Source organism: Anarrhichthys ocellatus, unplaced genomic scaffold (genome assembly GCF_004355925.1).
Source record: "Anarrhichthys ocellatus isolate YVR2014 unplaced genomic scaffold, GSC_Weel_1.0 scaffold3, whole genome shotgun sequence".
Taxonomy (NCBI): domain Eukaryota; kingdom Metazoa; phylum Chordata; class Actinopteri; order Perciformes; family Anarhichadidae; genus Anarrhichthys; species Anarrhichthys ocellatus.
In genome coordinates this window covers 9,710,355-9,732,138 of record NW_022280033.1, presented here as the reverse complement: position 1 = coordinate 9,732,138, position 21,784 = coordinate 9,710,355, and the positions used below count along the sequence as shown (strand labels likewise).

Genomic DNA, 21,784 nt, shown 5'->3' with positions numbered 1-21,784 from the left:
AATTTGTGACTGAAATAGAGAAGGAGCTTTTAATGATGTGAGGATGCCCTCAAGCCCTGACCCACGCTCATTTACTGCAACTCATTAGCAGCACACAGACACACACACACACACCATGTCACTCTGTGTGCTCTCTATCATCAAAGTGACCTGTATTCTGGAGCCATGGCTCACCAACTCGCAGTAAGGTCACACAATGGCCAAATATACTATATTACTAAATGGCATTCGGTTACTTTACTGGCTTTGCATTCAAATCACAAAAGCCACTTTACTTTTGTGATAATCAAGACTGGTGGCTTTGGAAGGAATGGAGGCTTGCAGACAAAAGAGAGTTAAATGATTACTACTGGATGTTTACAGTCGATCCCAGATTTTTTGCTGTTGGAACCAATGATCCTCTCTGCAGACCTGACAATCCGTTGCAGTCTGTTCCTGTCATGTTTGGTGGCTGATCCGAACCACACAGTGATAGAGGAACAGAGAACAGACTGGGTGATGGCTGAGTAAAACAGGATCAGCAGCTCCTGAGGTAGGTTGAACTTCCTGAGCTGGCGCAGGAAGTACAACCTCTGCTGTGCCTTTTTCCGGATGGTGTTGATGTTGGAGGCCCACTTCAGGTCCTGGGAGATTGTGGGTCCCAGAAACTTGAAGGTCTCCACAGCGGACACAGTGTTGTTGTGTATGGTCCATGTAGTGATAGCTTCAATATAGGACTCTGGAACAGGCATGGATGTAAACTGCAACTTTACGCAAGACGGTCATCGTAGTTATTAATGATTTTCAGTTGCCAACACATGCAGCTACAATAGCATCATAACTGGCTTTTAAAAATGCAAAATGGAGGTTGAGGTTTGGGTTGAACACCAGTCGACAAAGATGAGTAATCTTGAAGAACTCCTCCACCATCCTCGCCTCTACAAAGGGCTCGCTGCCTCCTGCATCACCTCGGTAAATCGTGCACTGCATTGGAAAATGCCCCTTTTTTTTTTTTTTCTCTCCTCTGGGATGTTTTGCTGCGTAACTCCTTTTGTTTCACAACAAACAAACACGCTGTGGGTTTTTACTGGCATGTGAATCAGCAGTTCAAGACAGAAATGTCAATCGTGAGTGAACTCTACTGTGCGTGTTTTTTTTTTTTCTTCCACTTTGTGGTATTGAGTTAACCATGCTACTCTATAAAATCCATTAGATTAGCTGCCTCGTCAAGGTTGATGTAGAGATGGGTGACAAAGGAGTTGTTTGTTTGATTTCAACCAACTTGCAACTTCTTTTCAGTAGTCTTTGAGGATAAACTGTAGGAGTACAAAATGTGTCGGTGTTAATCTGTGACGTGAGCAAACCTAAAGGAGTGCTAATGCGCTAAACTAACAATAGTCATATTTGTTTCAAGTTTTTCCTGCGACTTTCACTGTGTAGTATTTGACAATTTGGTTTGCCAGAGAAATGTATTCAATGAGTGCTGAGGGGCTTTCTGGTTGGTCTTTATTAAAACAAACTCTCCCCCACCCTCTTTGGCACCGAGCTGAGACTGCCAGCTGTTGCACAAGAAGCTCATATGACCACTGACTGCGTGTGTTTATGAGATCATATGAGCATAATCGCCTCTCCATCTTGATAAATACTTCTCACAGATGGATGAACTGATGTGGCAGCTCTGGCTGTGCTGGTCTGAAGCTTCTTAGTGGACCTGTGTGGCATTCTCAGTCCAGAGCCTACAACCCCCGCCCCCCCCGCCATCAATGTTGGTTTCTGATTACTGCCATTTCATTGACCTCCCATCTGCCTGCTTGCTTTTCGGTTTTCTTAATCATTTTCATACTGCGGAGCTTGAGGATCTGCTTGGCAAACGGGCCTGTGTGCAAACACGGACACATACACAAGGACTAGTGGTGAGAAGGAGCTATGGCTTAATTGCTGTCAGTGGCAGTACAGATGGCCGCATTAACTGAAGTTAAAACAACCCTTATGTAAAAGCTCTTGTGTAACTCCCCAGGACAGCCCCATACTGCTGCTGTTGCTTTCATGACTCACCACATGACTGAACCACATGGACCGTTTGTTCTCTCTTTTGTGGAAACATGGCGGTCTTTCGTAAAATAAGTGAATTAATCTCGCAGATTCACCTCTGTTGTGATTTGATACACACTTCGGCTATTACATCTTGTGCTTGTGCTATTCTGAGACGTTCTGTGGAAAATCACGAGACTCAACATTTCTTAGAACGTACTGTAGGTCAGGAACAGTTCATGGGCCTGCTTTTGTAGGGTTCATGATTTAAAGACAAAGTAAAAAAAATCCTAAATAATACAAAATCATCCATTTTTGTCTTCTTAAGCACATTTTAAACTGTCCTTATCCCACGTACATGGTGTTTCTTTTCCAGCACAGACTTTCTAAATTTAACAAAGAATATGGACCCCAAAATATAAGAAAAACGACAGTCGGTTATTTATTTAAAAAAAATCTGTAGTGATAGAAACATAGATTCACATAGAACACTTAACGGCTGTAAGAAATAATGTTTCACTATTTTTACACACAAATACAGCAGAAAATGTTCTATTTAAATGTAAAGTGATGAAGCTGTGCCACTTTCATTTCTTGTTTCTTATTGTGGACTTCCTCCAGCTGCAGTGATACAGTATTATATGTTATTTGAATGTGTTTTCAATTACCTCGTAGCTAATCTCCGTCTGTCCTCTGTGTGTCCTCTGCAGGGCAGCGCGGGCAAGGTGTCGCAATTCAGACCATCATGCCCTTTGCTCTGGCAACAGGACAGGAAGTGTGAACGTCCCTGGTTTGCTCTGCTGGGATGAACATGCCACTGCACCAGATCTCTGTCATCCCCCGTGATGTCACCTCATCGCGGGTGTCGGGCAGTGGGAAAAACAAGGACAAGGACAAGCAGGTATGTGAAGAGTTAAAAAAGCTGAGTATTATGGGCTGGTGGTCATCCCATAAAGTGTAGTATTTATCCTACAGAGAAATTGTATAATGGTAAGGGGGGGTCTTGATCTTAGCCCCGCAAACGGACTTGCAGACTAATCTCATAATTTATTTCTTGCTAGTACCAACCAATTTCAAGTAATAGTATCATGATGTTCATCCATCAATCAATCTGCAACTTTTAGTGACAATGGAGATCCTCTGTAGCTTTGTACTGCACTAAACTCTTCAGTCCGCCCATTTTTTAGCGGTCCAATCAAATGTGAACGATTTGATTTACATCCCTCTTGTTACTGTACACTGCTGAACTAACCTGTTGCACTGTGAAATGTGTCACAGTACAGAAGCTAAAGACGCAGTAACTCCCATTTCACTGGGACTTTAACCTTCACGTTGTCACATAAAGCAGATGTACTTTTCAACCGTGATTAATAGATTTCAGGCGCGGACAAACTGGCCATATCATAAACCGCTTATATGAGTCTGAGGATGTATTTTGTTGTTTTTATTTGGAGGACTTGTTGAAAAGTTCTCCATAATCTTAGTGTGCATATAGATTGCCAGGAAGAATGAAAATACACTATTCATGAGTGTACATTTAATATTTGATGATGATGGCCTGTTTTTTTTCTCCCTCCAGAATAAATGACAGGCTACTTATTAATTTTTATACACATTGAGAAATAGTTCCCTCAGTTTTTACCACAGCAAAAAAAAAACCAACAACTTCAAATTGGTCTTATGACAGTTTTAGATTTATAATTGTTGAAGTGTGGTGACTGCTTCCATAGCGGCGCCACTGTAAATCATGCTCTGCTGTCACTCACACCCCCACTGGAAAAACACTGTTGCCAAATGCCTTAAAAACTACATCATATCTGTTCCTTTTTTGTTTGTTTTGTCATTGTTTTTAAACTAGGTTTGGCAGTGTGAAATTTGTATTTTCATAAGACATCTCTTTGTTAAAAGAACCTACTGAAAGAATGGCTTAAATATCAACTAGACGTAGACAAAAGCAAATACGTTTTCATTTTAAATGACAAGAGATAGCGGGGGTTGGCGGGTGGAGAAAGTTACCCGAGCTGTTCTGTAGTCATTCACCAGTGAACAATCAGGAAGTTAATTTTCTAATGCCAGGGGTGTCAATCCTAACACAGCGACATCAATTATTATAAATTTCTCTCACAAACAAATTAGTTCTGTGCTGCCTTTGGGTTGAGCAGAAGTTTTCATTTAATGAGGCTGGTCAGAGTCTGGTCTGCTTATCCATTATAGAATAGTGGTAGCCGACCAAATACAGGATTTTGTACCTTTCATGGGGTTTTGTGAATCGTCTCTACTTCAATTTTAAAAAACAAATTGGTAAAATAATAGTAAAATACCAGTCAGGATAGTCGCAAAAAAAAAAAAGGTCTGAAACACAGGCCGCAAGCAATCTATCAGGCCTAACAGAAGAGGATTAGTGGCAAATCTGAAAAGTTCATCTGAGCCTATCGCAGATTTCTGATTTAGGATTTTGACTTTATTCTTTGAAATCTGACTTTTCTCAGAATCCAAAGATTACTCTCAGAAATGTTTAAAGCTCTCGCATCTGGCCATCATTTAGAATAATCAGGACATTTATTCATTTCTGAGATAGTTATCACTTTTGATTTGTCAATAATAACGAATAAAGTCCAAACTGATGGTGTCCAATCAAAGTCAGTTCTTGTTCTCACATGCAGCTCATCAATTTACTGTCTTTTCTCCCTCTCTCTCTGTACTTCACCGGCATCAAACACCACAGTGAAGTGCTCTCTGAGTGCAGTTTCTTTTTTTGAGCTCTGGAACAAAGTGAGGTGCTAAGACAATATGTCCATAGGCTGCCCTTTCTCCTCGGCCTCGTCAGCTCACAATAGATCCTGGGCGCTAAGTGCACCAGCACAGGTGTTCTTAAGAGGCTTCTTTGTGCCGCATATGATGCTGTGTTTCCGCCTCCTGTTCTGTAAAACTGACTACAAACAAGCTGTAAACTGGTGCTAACATGTCATTTTACTTTATATACACACACACACACAAACACACACACACCCCGCCCACTGTTGATTAATTTACTAGCCCAATCTATGTTAACTATGAGGCTCAAAATTCTTCCTTGTCATTGCAGAAGTGAAAGTGAAATGCGATTCCCTCTGAACTGGTTTCATGACTTTCCATCTCCTCAGTAAAATACAGGTGTGAGTTTGTGTAGCTGAAATATATTTTTGTACAATGCACGGTTAACAGGATTAAGGGGTTTAAACTTTGTGAGCAGGCGTATCAAGGTTACCTTAGTTTGCTGGGGAGTAAAAGTGAAACTGTAAGCTGTATAATGTCTGGGGGGGCGTTTGGTTTCTCTCTGCCGCAATGTTTGCTAACGGCGTGCAGATCGAACCCTGCATCTCTCTGTTCAGCATCACTCTCTCCTGCTGGCTGAGCCTCCCATCCCCCCCCCCCCCCCCCCCCCCCCCCCCCCCGAGGAATAAGTGGATAAACAGCAGCGACTCCCGTCCTCCCTGTGGAACCATCAGCAGCGTAGAGAAATGAGAAACAGAGTGTAGGAAGAGAGGAGAGAGCGTTTACTTTGAATGCTGATTAGCTTGAGAGCCCGGGAGGTGTGTGTGTGCGTGCGTGCCCAGAGTTTAGTCACAGAGCACAAGCCCATCTGGCCCTCTTAGACAACACAACTGGTCTTTTAGCGCCTCAAGAAAAAAAAAAAAAAAAAAAAAAGCAGAACTTTCCTCTACTTAGAATTCAGAGTTGGTCAGCTGCTCCTTTAGAGAGCAACACATCTTTAACTGTTGCTGGCCCTTTACTTGCCTCTCTCCTCCAGCTCCACTCAAGTTCATTTGTCTTTGAGAAATCCTCTTTGGGTGTGTGCTTGCGGGCACTTTGTCTGTGCACTGTGGGTCCTCCCCTTCAGAACTCCTGTAGATAAATTGGGGTTTAAGAAATATTTTTTAAAACGGCTTCAAAAGACTTGGGGAGCAAAAGTTTTATTTTGTTGGGGGAAAAAAAAAGAAAAGTTCCCTGACGGCTCTTAGCGTTGGCAAATAATATGGTCGGATGTATTTGAGTCTGGGCTTTTTGATGAGGTGAGCAGCAATTGAATTATGCATGAGTTGACAATAAATTAATCCCTGGCGCAGGTAGGGAAGGGTCTTGTGGTATATATCTAAAAAATGCATACTGACTGAGCTGCCATTGTTTGTTTGTTGATCATCATACATCTTTAACCCCAACAGCAATGTCACTTGGTGACATTTTTACTGTGAAAATATTCATTTATATGAGATGGAACATGTGATTATTGCACTTCCAGCAGAGCTGAGAAATATAGAAAGCTTCAGTGGACACAGCTGTAGCTTTCATTTTCACATTAACACATGTATTCACACCAACGTGCGTGACCTCGCTCACACTGATATTATATTTAGCAGTATATCTCTGTGACTGCGCACGCACTGAACACTGTGATACTTGATACCCGCAATTTTGATCCTGCATGTATCTTTCATGAAAGCACAGAGAGCGCTGGAAGCTTTGTCCTTCAGTAAGCGCGTGTCGGAGTCCAAGGACAGTTGTAATAGCCGCAGAGCTCCTCTGCACTGATCTTGGACTCCACAAAGCCCACCTTCATCAAACACTGACCACCACAGCATCAACTTTCAACACCGCCTTCAGGCTGTTTAATGCGTCTGTCGTTGCCGATTTAACGAAGCGCTTCTCGTATAGTGACATAACTAGTTCACTTGAAGCCACGTTCTTGCACCTTCGGTGCAGTTGAAGCTTTTTGACTGAGATGGCAGATAGCAGGGTAGCCTGTTTACACCCAGCACTACTAAATCTGAAAAATATACGTTTTATTGAATGTGTTTAAAGATATTTAAAAAATATGTTTCTGGGCCTTGAGGCAGAGAAACCTTTTCCAAACATTTGGTGCATCTAAAATGTCCAAATCATTCTCTTCCAGATTGCAGTGCCCGAAGGCTTGCAAATGGAAATGCCATGCTAATCACCCAGAAAGCCTTGGGGCTGGCTAAACTAGGCATGAAATGCTGAATTATCAGGAGAAGTATTTACACGTGTGACTTGAGTACGTTAGGACTAAACTCGCTCACACTCATATTATATTTGACCACTTCTAGTTGGAAGCAGAGGATGTGTTCTGTTTATTTTTGCTGACTTCAAAGGTGCAAATACAAAGGATTCTGTCATATTAGTGTTTTTTACTGGTGCATTCACCAATTATGTGTCTTTTTCTGTAGAGCTTCTGTGTACTGGTAGTAGGTGGGGCTGTAGCTAACTTGATTTGATGAATTTCATTAGCTTTTGAGAGATCTGTTATCTTTTTGATATATATTTGAGTCGAAACCTAGTGAAAGTGCCCATCACAGTTATATCTACACACCGTTTGTATTTTCTGACCAAAGATATTCAATTTACAATAAATAACAGAGAAAAGTAACAAATTCTCACATTTGAGAAGCTGAAACCGCTAAATGTTTGCCATTGTTGCTCGATACATCCAAGACTATTTGAATAATCGACTCACTGTTTCAGCAGTAACTTGCAGGACCAATAGTATAACTGTTATTCTTCTTCCTCTTGACTCTCTGTCTCATCATGCAAGGACGTGCAGGTTCATATAAACATATTCACATGTCAGCAGCTGGTGTTGTTAGTCAGCCCGTCTGTGCAGGACTTGCTCGAGTTCCCGGAGGACCCGGCTGCGCTGAGCCACTTGAGGTTGAAGTGCGAAAAAACTTCATTAAATGTGAAAGAGCCGACATGACGGCCAGGCCTTTGAGGCCCTTGAAAGTTGTAAGGAAGGACTTTGCTTCTTTACCTTCTGTGATGGCTCCACAAGTTATTTTACTTTTTTTTTTTTTTTTTTTTTTGGAAGCGCTGACACTGCTATATTTAGTTTCATACATGTGATTACAATTGACCCTTAGCAGCAGAAAATAGACATTGAGAAGCATGGCAGGAAATAATTACAGTCCCCTTACCTGCTCTATTCTAGTAGGCATGGCATGATCTTGTATGATAGTAAAAGGAGAGTTTGCTTTGTCTCCAGTGTGAGGGGGGACTGTGTATTTCAGCTCTCTGTTTCAGAAGAGCAGCTATTAGCCGAGGGAGAGACATTCAGAGGAAACTGTGTCTTCTAATTAACCCCTGCCCCATTGCCTTCCACCCACACGCGTATACTTTCAGAGCACAACTGTTAAATAAGAAGGCTCAGCAAGCGGCTTTTAAATGTCCTCTTAGGTAAAACACATTTACAAATGATCTCACGATTTACAATGTGGACTGATGTATAACCGAACCCGACAGATGTATAGCTATTAACCTGTTGACCTACGGAAACTTGTTCCACCTGTCGCACACTACAGGAACAGAAAGGGCACCTGAACACAAAAAGCTCGCGGCTATGACAGCCACCGATTTTGCCCGAATGAATTTATAGGAACCACTTGTTTTTTTTTTTTTTACACACAGTTACCAACATCTCTGTTGTCGAAGTGACTGTGGATAAAGTGCACAGAGACACAAGTGAAGAGCCAGCAGATAACCAGAGACCGACATGCAGACCGACAGAGATGAACAAAAATAACACGGATGAAGTTAATGAAGTTATTTCCAGGTGGGACAAATAAAAGGGCTGCGTCTGCCGCTCCTCTGTCCTCTTTGGGAAGCTGCTGTCTCAGTCTTTGAGTGCTTCTGTCGCACTTCTGTTAACTGGAAGGTGTCTCTGCGGGGAGTTTGAGGAGACAGTTTAATTGAGACTGTGACGTGCTGATTTGGCTTCTGTGCCTCACATGGCCCCAAACATTCAGCCACCGCCAGCCAGATCAATGGAGGAGACTCTCTGAGCTCTCCCACAGCGGCCATATTCGTCTTCCCGAGGAGACGCTGCACATGTTCCCCTCGCAGCAGCCTGTCCTCAGGTTCTGTGGAGTCTGACGCACAGTATCTGCCTGATGAATGCTAGTTTTATGCAGCCGTACACCCCAGCTGTGTAATGAGTCTGATAGGACTCATAGCTCTGTCATACTGTATTGTGGTGTTCAGTTTATGGCAAGCGCACGGGCACATAATAATTCTCTTGTGCATTAAGTGAAAGATAGTGGGCAGTCAGACGCTTTCCAGTAAGATATGATGATGATGAGGTTCCCAATTGTTTTCATTTAGGGGAGGAGGCAGTTTAGGCCCAAATACACACTAGAGTCTCTTACAATGAGACCGCATCTTCCTTTTGTCCAATCCCCGTCACCCTAAATGTCTTGAGCTGTCTTTCTCCAACTTCTCCTCCACTCCCTCCTTCCACCACCTCCTCCTCTTTTTCATCCTCCTCCATCCTCCTCTCATGGTGTTATCCAGTGGAAGATTAGCGCAGTTAATCTCTCCACCTATGAATTCACTCCTGTGACCACACCGTGAACTCCTCCTTGTTGCTGTCTGGGGAGGCAGATGCCCAACAGCTGCAGAGGTTGACTCGGTTAGACTATTCTCACATGTTTGTGTAAAATGCCGTGACTGCTTCTACTGTAATTCTGCTACCATGAGCTATAGGGCACACATGGGGGGGGGGGGGGGATCATCTCCTCAGTCAACCCATGCTAGTGCATTCTTTTGTTAGACTCCGTCTGTGAGTAGAACTAGAAACTACCCTCGAGATATTTCAATGTCGATCCTAGTGACTTAGGTGATCCACTGACTTTGCATCCAACACCATCATCAGGGCAATTTTTTGACGAATTACCTGCAAAACTAATGACCCATCAGCTTCTGCTGGGCTTGTGTTCACTGATGAGCAATTAGCAGATGTTAGCATGTTAACACACTAAAGTAGAGATGGCTAACATGGCAAACATCATTCAGATCTTAACTTTTAGGGGGATGGGTGCAATGTTTTCTGTCACGGATTGGAATGATGGCCAAAACTATTTAAATGAGACTTATGTGTTAATAAGCTGTTTCTGCGTCGGTTTTTTGTGTATGACCAGAATGACTTGACTGTGGCCTTGCACCACTTTACTGAGAGCCTTTAAATAGTGGAGTAACCAGTCATTACCTTTGATTTAGGCTTTGGGGATGTTTTTGTCAGGATGGAACAAAACAAGATCAGACCAATTTACTCCAGTTGTCTATGCTGTAGACAAGAGAGACAAAGAATGGAGGCGATAATTAACATCTGCAGAGTCTGGAAAAAGACCTGATTTAGACCTTGAATTTAAAGATATCAGTTAAATTTAGTCGTTCCCGTCCTTGAGTAAATTACAACTGTCAGCTTTGCACACGTTTTCAAAAGTTAAGGTGCAGCTAAAATCTGTGGAACTGTTTTTAAATTGAAAATGAAAGCAGTCTAAAGGCCACTAGTAATATTTGCACAATATGTAATGTGATATTTGTATAAAGGAGTGGTGTTAAAAGAAAGAAACAAAGAAAACATTGTTTTCACCAGTCACTAACACAATAACACTTATTTTTTTACCCTTGGATCACATGGTAGAAAGGAAACGATAGAGTAATGTACATTTGTTGCCCATCTGTGCTGATCATCTGTGATCATTAGTAATTCATTTTTTTCAGATCAGTTATATATAATATTGTTATAGGAGAAATGGCAAAGCTTTCATCCCACATCATTCTTTCAGAAATAATGAATCTTTGAATTAAATGATGGACAAATCAGAAGAAAATCCATCAGCTTTGTTTCTAAATCAACGGTGAACACCAAGAACATTAACTAATAGACCAACCTGCTACTTTTCCTCTATTGTGCTTTACAGGAGAGGGAAATATGTTCTTGTTATGTTGTAAAGAATGAAGAAAGACAGCATCCACAAAGAGCTCCCATAGGCAGAGTACAATACCAGATGTTTGTTGCTTGGAAATTTCTGCTGCATGAAGCCCTGAGCACATTCTGAAACCTTATGATCTACTTTCAGCAGGCAGACGGCAAGTGTCTCAACAAAGATTCATCTTATGAGTCTTTTTTTAGAGAGATGAAATCTACTGTCTCAAGATCAGTGCTGTACTCTGAGACATGTTTAGGCATAGAGAGTTTTATGTAAATTATTACTATTGCAGGAAGTGTTTGAAACTAATATTGCCTCTTGACCCCGTGACATGAATATACTCTTTTTCAATTATTGCACCACAGTTCATGATAAGAGTAAACGATGAAGATAATGGCAGCTAGAGCCATGATGCCATGTATCGCAGGTCATAAGCCACTTTTTAACCCATAAAATTGTGTGCACAGTACTTATCTTATCCCTCCTCCACCTGTGGACAGTACAGCTGCATGAATGCACCAGCAGTATACCTGGACTCATGAGGCTTTCACTGAGCTCTGCAGAGTACCGACGACTGCAGCCCGGCGTCGACGTTCTCCTCTGTCTGCCAAGAGGAGAAATTGAGTACAGACAGAACCCACTGAACAAGCACAGAGAGAGGGTCCAGGTGAGAGAATAAAACGATAAGGTGAAAGAGAGCACAATTACGCTCGGTTGTAAACAGCTTGAAGGAAGCGAGAGCGAGAGAGGAGCATGTTGTTGCTGTAGAAACGGAGCAAAGACCGAATAATAGTACTATTGGCAGGACTGGAGCGGCAGAGGCAGAATGTGAAGAAGTAGACTGCTGTTCACCATAACATCCCTCAGCTTTGCTTCTGTCAGAGCTGTCAAACGGTTTGTGTGCCAGGAGCGCTGTGGTTTCCCCACTTTGCTTGAGGTAGTGGTCTCTCGAAGGACCAGTGTCATCCGCGCCAATGTCCTGATCTCCTTTTGCAAGGGTAACATGAATGAGAAAAATGTCGTCTCTGTGAAATCGAGGTGAAGCCCATTTGTAAAAGCAGGAGCCGTCAGTCCTTTGTCATTTTGATTGATGTGTTTATCTGAACCCACGGCACCTTCCACACATGCCAAAGGAGAATGGTGGCTACTCCATTATCTGTTGCCTCCGGTCATGCTGTCAGGGGTGACGGCAATCGGCCTGTGTCTTTTGAATGCTCGCATGCACGAACACACTTTTTTTTTTTTTTTACTCTTGCAGAGCTGTGGCCTCCCTCTGGCTTGCTAATAGATTATGATGGTGCTGTATGTGACACAGGAAAATCTCAGGCCACTGAGACAACAGGAGCATGGTGGTAATGCTGTGTCATCGCCATGAAAACTACCTCCCAAGGACTTTGTGGAGCTGCTACTTAGACCAGCGTTGTTTTTATCTTTTGACTTCACACCACAAGGAATCCTTTAATAAGTCTTCATGTAACAGCACCTCTTAACCATTATCCAGTTTAAGGTTAACAAACTCAAATGGATATCTTTGGCTCACACAGAGCAGCACACTGCTCATATTAGCACTAATGTTTCAGGCATGCTTTATACACACTTGTACGTGCGCCCAATGCTTGTTTAAGAGTTGTCTACCAAACCAGTTGAGGCAAGGGATGCAGTTGCTCAGCTTCATGGAAGACGAAAAAAAGTGTTTAGATGTTTGAATGAGAGAGCACATTTGTCTCTTCACTCTGACGGCGTTGTCACATTATGAATCCGTTAAAGCAGCGCATGTTGAGCATTATCTTCAAAGCACATATGCAGTCAATCGTGACAACTGATAGTATTTGCACACTGTCGCCTTAAGTGCACACTTAAGGCTTGTTTTTGTATATTCCTTACTTTAAATGGCTTGTTGGTGGGATTTGTGAACTTCCTCAGTTGTTGACCCTGAACCGAGTCTGCTGTGTTTACGGCTGCACACACTGACTCCAGGGAGTGTGCAGATCTGGGCAGGGGGAAAGGATTTTTCTCTTGGATTGGCAGCAAACCTGTTGCTCACGTGTGTGTGTGTGTGTGTGTGTGTGTGTGTGTGTGTCATTCAACATACAGATAGAAACGAAGCCAGTCGCATGATTGAAAACTGAAACTACAACGCTATGATAGACAAAGATATGTGATGAGACAGAGTTGAGCGAGGCCAATGGAGTATTAGTGGCTATGTGGAAGAGGATCTGATGCGTTGCTCCTGTTGACCACTCAAAGTACTCTGACTGAATACAGAACGTATTGACCGCTGTTGGTCTCCCAGGGAGCCGGATTACTCCGCTGAACAAACGGCTGAAACTCTAGCTGCAGAAAAGGGGCACTTTGTACAAATGAGGAGAATGTAAAAGATGCTGCCTCCATAAAAATGTTATCGGTCTTCTCCTGAGGACATTTGATATCTTTGTTATTCGCTGGTTGACGTCTTTTCTCCCAGCTATCTCTCACAAATTCTAAATAGCAGCTTATGTCTCTGAAATGTGCAATACAAGCATGGTTATTTATCTAAGTGGAATTAATATATAATCACCACTTAGTCATTTTACTGTGGAAATGTGAATGATGCATTTTTTGTTTGTGAGCTTAGTCCCCAGTTTCCATTTAAACATGAAATGTAATTCTTCTGTGTCTTTTTGAAGCAACTTCACTCTATAAAACACTGTTTACTCTGGGCTGAGATAAAGAGCAAGCAGCTCACACGGCTCTTGTTGTAAGGCCTCCAGTGGGATGAAAGAGGGAGGGAAGGAACAAGCAGTGGGAAATTGCAGTAAAAGCCAAAAGATGTCATCAGGAAAATATCACCATCTGCTCCCTCTTTGAGAGCTGATTTCAGTCCCATTTCATGTGGAAACAGTGCTCTTTACAATATTTGTTTAAAACTGTCTGCACACAGACGGAGAGCTGACCAGACAAATATTGGCCGGGTGGAGTGAGATTGGAAGGTTTGCGTAAATTGAGTCTGTAGAAGATGAAATGTAGAGAGAGGGAGAGAGAATGTAGAGGAGGATAGGGAATGGCAGAATTTCCGATGGCAGCAGTGGGAGATGGAAATGAAGAAAAAGTAAAGGTTGGAGTGTGGACCAGCTGGGAGCGATTGGATTTTGACTTCATGCTTATCACTTCAAAAGACCGGCTGTAAAATGCAGTCTGCTCCTCTGCACACCATCCTCCATCTCTCTCTGTCTCTCTCCTCCTAACCCGGAGGTGAAGTAGATCATATTGGCAAATCTGAGGCCTAATAGTTAAAGGTATGTTATGCTGGGCAGTTATCATTCACAGAGACAGCCTCGATGTCCCAAGGAGCTAGTGCATTCAGCGCTGCATGTAAGCTTTTGGCTCTGCGCTCCCCTTTACTTAATGTGAGCAGAAGTGGTCATGGAGGCACTTTTGGAGTGTGACATTGTTGCTGTGACAGTTAAAACAATCGCACATTGGTTTCAAATCCGACTTTGTTTTGTTTCACGCCGTGACGATGTACCTCTCATCCATTTTACCATCGTCTTTTAGTGTCGTAAAAATGATCTGAAGCAAGTCACAACAGCTCGCTGCAGCCTCCCTGCGAGCCCCTAACAGCTGCGTCGTGCGGCACGGAAACAATCCTGACCGCTGTGAGAGCTTCAGCCATATGGAGATGCAAAAATGTTGATGAGCAGTGGGCTATGAGAACGGCTATGTCAAGCTTCAGTTCAGAGACAGCTGATGTCTACCGGATTGTGGTGTTTGGATGTTTGAGACTGCAGCAGAGGAGAATGATGCGTTTAGAGTGAATAGAGCTTCTTGTTTCCTTGGGGTGAAGGTCACTGAAGAGTGGACAGTCACATTTCCTGTATCTTGTAAAGAAGTCAGCATGAGTCCCCAAAAACCATCAATACTGTCATTATGTTGAAATACATGAATAACATTGCATTTTACTGTTGAACATGCATTATTCTCTTATTAACTCCTATTTTGGTAAATTCCTAATAGTTTCATTTAATTTAATAATTTATTTCCTATTCACTTTTTGGCAATCAACTAGTAAATTTGCCAGTAATTTTAGGGTTAATAGAGACTGTTTTTTAATTGGTACACTTTCAGTTAAGTAATTCCAATTAAATGCTAATATAGGATAACCAAGAGTCAGTCACACAATTCAACAGATGTGAAGAATATAATATTAAATGTAGAAGAAGAAGGAAGTTTCTCCATAAAATTGCTTTTTGTAAACTCTACCATTCATAAACACAGTAAAATAAGTTTCAGACCTTTTGTATCTATTTTCTCCATCATTAGTACCAAACTGTATAGGTCTTGTCATGAAACTTTAATTTATAATATTAGGAAAAAATGGACCCGTAAAATAAAGCCTCACTCTTTTGTCCCCAATAAAAGTTTTGTTGTTGAGTTGAGGGTATGTACAGGACCAGGTCAGCAGAGGGCAGTAGAGCAAATAGTGTATCTGACCTCCGAGCACCTCTCTGTCCTTGCAAGTCCAGGGGATTTGAACCAGCAACCGCCTTCTAATGCAGCACAACACTCGCTCTTGTAGCTTCCCTCCAAACCAGTACAATGGGTTGTCCATGTCTCTGCTGCAGCCTCAAGAAAGACTTTTGCCAAAATGTGACCTGTTTTCTGGTTAAACTTTGTGAACTTTTCTTTGTAATGACGAGCTATAAGAGCTCTCTTCCCGCCGACGAGCCTTTAAATGCAAATTGCTGCTGCTCCTCTGGACTGTATTTATCTGGGAGCCGAATGAGGCCGGAACCTAAAAATGGCGATTGGAGTAGGTGGGTGTGGGGGACAGATTCATCGCGCCGTCCTTCATCATTAGTACACGGAGGTGGGAGAAGAAGAGGATGTGTAAATCCAAGGTTACTTGGCTCAGGTAGCTGTAGTGTAGACGCATGAATAGAGTTGCAGCCCACTGGTATACAGAACATCAAAGCATCTCACGCTGAAAACAAACTAAATTGGAAAGAAAAGAAACTGTCTGAGCAGATTCTGTTTAGTGTAGTCTTTTGTTCATCTGCAAAACAACACACCTCTGAGGAGTATGTCCTCTAATTGTAGGACTTAGAGGAATTATTTATACTTCCTCTTTGTGTAGTTTGCCTTTCTGTGTTAAGATGCACGCTGTGTTTCTGTTCAGCTAGTTCAGAGATACAACAGTTCAACTTTGTGCCATTTCAACATTGCGTCACTGCTGTGTCTCCACACTGGCCTAATAGCTAAGACTTTTCACTGAGGTTATGTTGACCTGTTGTGTGCCGTGGGTAAGGCAGGGATGGAAGGTGTGCCAGGAGCTCCACGCTGAGGGTTCGAATGCTTCTGGGAAGCCGCTTACAACCAGGAAATCCTAATCAGATCTTTCAAGTGCAGGAAAAGAAAAAGTGCAGCTGTGGTCGAAGAGAATATCATTGTATTCTGAGTGTGTGTGCATGTGTTTAAAATACCCCAATCCTTATATTTGTAATACATACTTCTCCACCTGTCCAGGGTAAATAATGAATCTGTTCAACAGCAGGGGATGATTGATGATGTCATAGCTAGTTTCCTTTTTTTTTTTTTTTTTTTTTATCACTAGGTCATTCCTCTAGTGATGCACATTTATAGCAAAAGTTCAGCACCAATGATAGATCTCAAGTTTTTTTGAAGCGATGGCTGGATGGAGTATATCAATCATTTTCAGACAGCCTTTGAAAAATCTCCCGTTCTCCTTTCCTGCAAAGGCTGATGAGGTCTGGAACATTGAAAGACAGAGACATGAAACTGCTATTGCATCTTATTTAAAAAAAATACAGGATAGTATTTGTAATTATCTTTCAGGCTGCTGATGTTTAGAGGAGACCGAGCTAAAGCCAGACTTGGCCTGCCCGATGATTCTACTTCACAGAATACTGTTATTCTCTTTAGTCAGTAGAAGAACTTAGTATACCGTGTACATTTGTGGTCAATCATCATTTTAAATTTGAATATCTGTGCTGGTGTTTTAGCCATTTCTGTTCATGTATTCCGTGGTCGGACCGTCTGATGCCGGAGACATCAGATCGAGAGTAGAACAGCACAATGAGCTCTTCCATCGTGGCTTTTAATTAAGTTAGAGAGATTCTCATCGTAGCTATTTGCCCTCTGCTGCAACTTGGGAAGTATTTAGGATTCATTGATCCACGCTACTGAAAGTGTTACGCAGGGTCTTCCTCTGTCGCCAGTTTCTGCTGACGTCCCATGCTCCTCCATAGGACCTAATGCACTGGTGAAATACTAATCTAATTTAGAAGGTTATCATTAGCCCCAGGTGCTGATGTGGAGACTGATGGAGTCGATGCTTCAGTCAACACAGTGAATGCTGCAGGTGCTTTTTTTCCCCAAACACTGATAAACCCAGTTGCTGGCAGACGTTAAAGAGAGGGCTGTGTGGCTCACTAACACAAATCTTTAATGTGATGTTTGTGTGTGTGTGTGTGATAACAAACATAAGCCAGGATCTCAACCCTCTGAGAGGATCATTAAAGAGCCCAAGAGCAGTTTGTGGTGCATTATCTTCCATACAGTTTACAAGGCACACTTCTCTAAAGGTTAGAGAAGGTCTTGAATGTCTTCTGTACTGTCCGTGTTGAGTAATTTACATATAGATAGCTCACCTCATCTAAGACACCATGTGTATAATGACCATGAACGGGTGATTGTGCTGTTCTAGTGAGCTCTGGCTCAAACTTGCCACAGACTGATACACTTCAGTATTGTCTTTTTGAGATATTACAGTTCAGTCCCATGCAGCCTCTACTCTGTTGTTTTGTACTACTCTGATAAGACATTGTGATCCCGTCTATCACCACATTTCTTTCAAGTACAGTGTGTTATGCTCCATGACAGTGAGTCACTCATTAGTGATACTGAGCTTTTTCTTTCTCTGTACTAAAGTCTGCAGCCGTGAAAACGCTAAGAGACTGTGAAACGACTAGACATCGCGACTGACGTTTGCAGATTACACTCTAAAGGGAAGAACACTGCATTCGGGTGGACAGATTGGACTCCAGATGAATTAAATTAAACATGAATGACTGACGTATAAGTTGCAGCTCAAACTTGTTTGAGGCCAAACCTGGAGGTGAGAGACTCAAATCCCTCGTCCTTGAACATGACAAAATACTCAACGTGTGCTGAACTAAACAAAGGAATTGACATACAGTATGTTTCAAAACCTTTTTTATTTATGAGACATTTATTCTGACACAGAACAAATGATGCATATTGTTTTTCACCATGGCCAGATGTTGATGCCATGTTGGCCCTCCTACCTGCCACATGCCTTGTCGACTCCAACTTCCCTTTACATCCAGTATATCCTGATCTCCTCCCATGCTGAAATAAGTACTTAATTTGTGTTGGGTTGAGGTAAATGGAGTAAACACCGCACAACTGTATTAGTAATATACATCATGTGAGCCTTGTTTTCCATGCATATTACAGTATATATGGGCAACTCGAGGGCTGATTATTTGAGTTTGCAGGAATGACACCCATGATATCCACCTGTTGTCGCAATCGATTCAAGTCGAGTCAACTTTATTGATATAGCAAAACTGGAAAATGTCCAAACTGGACTTTTTTATGCATCTCATGAGTAAGCCATGTAGCTTTTTTTAGCGTAACTTGAACATACAAACGAGTGAAACTGACGTTCTTTCTGGACTTCAAACGTCGTTATGTGGCTAAATCAGTAATGAATAATAAATAATCTCTGAGTTGTGCGGTGTATTAGCAGCTTCCTACTCTTTTGTTTTGTTGAATGAATCATCTATTTCAAATGTTTTCATTGGGAACTTAGTGTTGTAATGATCCCCTCCCACATCTTTAGTTACTGTTTGCATGTGCGTGATCTTACCACCGGTGTGAATGTCTGAATTGTGTCTGTTAAACACAGTAATCAGGTGGCACGCTCCACAGTTCTGTCGCCAACCCAGCCAGAAATAGCTTTTGAAAGTGTGGCTCCCAGAAACGGGGTCACTTAATAGTTATCCCCCCCCCTTCACCTGAACTTTCCACAAACCTCCATTGGCTTTCACAAGTCGAGAAGGATGTGCTCCATTGGGTGTCAAAGTTGAGAGATGGTGAGATATTGGGCAAGAGTGAGGAGAGCCACAAATCAATAAAGCTGCTACAGTCAGCCACTTGTTATTTTGTGAATTGGTGGTATCATGTCATGGTCGTGTTGCCGCAGCGATGGCCCACTTAATGTTTGCGCTCGCGTATTCTGGTCTGAAGATTATGTACCATGAATACACGAGCTCAGAAACCATCCTCTACTGCATTACACAGATATGTAAATGAAAAGCAAAGCTCCAGATCAAAGCGTTGCATACGGTTACAGCAGATAAGTAGCAAGGGATCCCTGTGCAGTTATTCAACATTTTACAGAATATTAACCACGGAAAAAACATATTATTTCTCAAGAGTTTGTCTTTTGATTTTGCTCACGGACCATCTCTCCCCTTCTTCATTTCCTTCCCGCCCTCCCCTCGTCTCTAATTTGAGGTAGATTTGATTGAAACGTGCAGAAGGTAGACGAGCTTTAGTGTTGTAGTTATCAGTATTCATGAATGTATTTGAATATGAACTGAAAAGGCTATTACAGCGCAATTTCACGCCCAGTTGGATATCTGATATGTTTCTCGCTCAGTTTTCTCTTTCTTCTTTTTTTGTTCTCTTTCACTTCACACTTTGCCTTAAATTTCTGTCTTTACGTCTTCATTCAACTCTCCGATATATCACCTCCTCTCGAGTCTCTGACTTTATATGGCCCCACTTTCCTGCTTTATACTCGACCAGGCTTTTATATATCGGCTGTGATTTGATATTTTCTGACAGGTCCTATAATCAGTCCAACACCTTTTCCCTTAGCTTTACATTAGAAAGCCCTGCAGCGTTGCTGTCAACCTGTGTCGGAAAGATCACCAACTCATTATGTGATGTTAACGTGACGGGCTCTTAGCCGGCTGAGCCACCAGAAAGCTACACTTGCATCATCTGCAGTTATATTCTCATCTCTGCTCAGCAGTCTGTTCTTTTTTTTTTTTTTTTTTTTGTCATACTTGCATCCTTCGATGGCTGAATCATATCCTGCAGATTAGTGCTGCTGGGGTAAAGAGAGCTTTGCTGTCTTATTTGGAAGTATGTATCGGCAGATATCCCAAATTGAGGTATTGGCATTGGGGGAGAAACAATCAGCAGTTGTTTAAAAAATATTTAGATCTTTTTTTTAGTGAAAATAGCAATACTGCAGTATAAATGTATTGTATTACTAAGTAAAGGTCCTTCATTCAAAATTTGACTGGAATAAAAGTACAGAAGAATTATAAACAAGATGAACTTTACAGTTAAAGTACTCATTATGCAGAAAAAGTGAAAACTGAACAGCATTTCAATAAGTTAATCAATCTTCTAATCAAATTTGCATAGTATTTTATAAACTGTTCATATAGTGAGCTTGTAACATATGTAAAATCGTTATCTGCAAATTAAATAGCTAATAAGATAGCTGTAAAATATACAAGAATAAGAAATTACAATATTTTCATGTGAGAGGTAGTGGAGTGGAAGTATGAAGTAAAGTGTAAAATCTTTGTTGTGTCAGCTGGCCAAAGTCCACGAGCCGGGGCCAGTGGACCTGCTGTAAGACTGTATTTAGAGGCCAAAGCCGTTAAAGCAGTGTTACTCAATGAAAGTAAAGTGCTGCTCATTAGCCAATGGAAAGGACCTGATCTATCCTTAGTGTGTCGGTAGAGAACAGTAAGCCTCACTTCTAACAGAACTTTCATATCAAAGTCCTCATTAAGGCCCTGAGGTTGTAAGCATCCAAGGTATGAATCTAAGTGTTTAATCAATATTAACCCTTTGAACAGGGCACATTTGATCAAATAAATTAAACGCAGCATAAATGTATAGTCCACAATAACCCAATATTGAGTCTTAGGGGGCTTAAGGGATTCTTCAAATGCCTGTGAATACTGTATGTGACCTGCTGGTGATGAATGGCTGCAATTAACACACAATGTTGGATTGTTTATCCAACATGGTGTGTTAGTTTATAACCTCCATGATCCTATCCATCAGAAGTTGGTAGCATCTTGCTCCTTATCGGCGTACTTTCAGAACAAACAAACAAGCGTCATCATTCTAACCCATATAGCTGTGTTAGATGGTTTAATTGGTGTGTTTATTAGTGGACGTCGGCCTGTAGTATTGCTCAGTGTTTGAGTGATTGTGCTGTGTTGTTACTCTGCCCTTGAATACAGCTATGAGAACGTGTGCAATCAATTACCCTCTCTCATCTCTGTTCCACCTTGCATCCCTCTGTGCCTGCTGGGGATTGGTGGAACCAGCAGTAACGGCCTCTCTGATTGGTGGACCATGATGGTGGTTTTTAAGGGGTTTGGTGGCTGACTCTTCTTCATAAAACAGTCTGAGATTCAGAGGAAAGAGGTTGTGTGGTTGTCTGTGTGGTAGTGTGTAGAAGTTGCAAGCCAGGCTTAAGTAGAGTTAGAGGAAGGTACTTTAAGGTTAAGCTCAGTTTGCAGAGCAGAGGGAGTCTATTTAAAGGACACCACCTCCCTCTCATGAATGATTCAACAGTTTGCCCCTCCCCCACCTCTCACCAAGATCAGCTGGAGGAAGTGGATGCTCGGCCAATGAGATTACAGTACAGGATTGACTCTGTGTGTGATTGTGTGTGTGTGAGCAGCTGAGAGGGAGAGCAAGCCTGGACAAGTAGCAGCAGCAGCTCTGCAACTGTGTTGTGTGTTTGTGTGAAGAAAATGTAGGGCAGCCGCTTGTTCTCCCTCCCTCTGCCATCTCTCTCCCATCCTTTCCTCTGTCTTTGTCTCCGCACTGTGCTGCCGGAGCTGCAGTCGCCACGGCGACGGCTGACATTGTTGCCTCGGCTCCACTTCCGTATTTGCAGAGGCTTCTCTCTCTCTCTCTCTCTCTCTCTCTCTCTCTCTCTCTCT

At 42.1% G+C, this 21,784-nt stretch overlaps 1 protein-coding gene across 4 annotated transcripts in view; it reads left to right on the top strand.

The window, feature by feature from the left end:
- marchf8 (membrane-associated ring finger (C3HC4) 8) overlaps positions 1–21,784 on the top strand; it is a 64,546-nt gene that overhangs the window by 12,749 nt on the left and 30,013 nt on the right. For all 4 annotated transcript variants that reach the window (XM_031841305.1, XM_031841290.1, XM_031841276.1 and 1 more), the window contains exon 2: positions 2,721–2,911. In XM_031841305.1, the coding sequence (XP_031697165.1) occupies positions 2,816–2,911 (96 nt within the window). In that variant the 5' untranslated portion in view covers positions 2,721–2,815. The remainder of the gene's footprint in view (positions 1–2,720; positions 2,912–21,784) is intronic.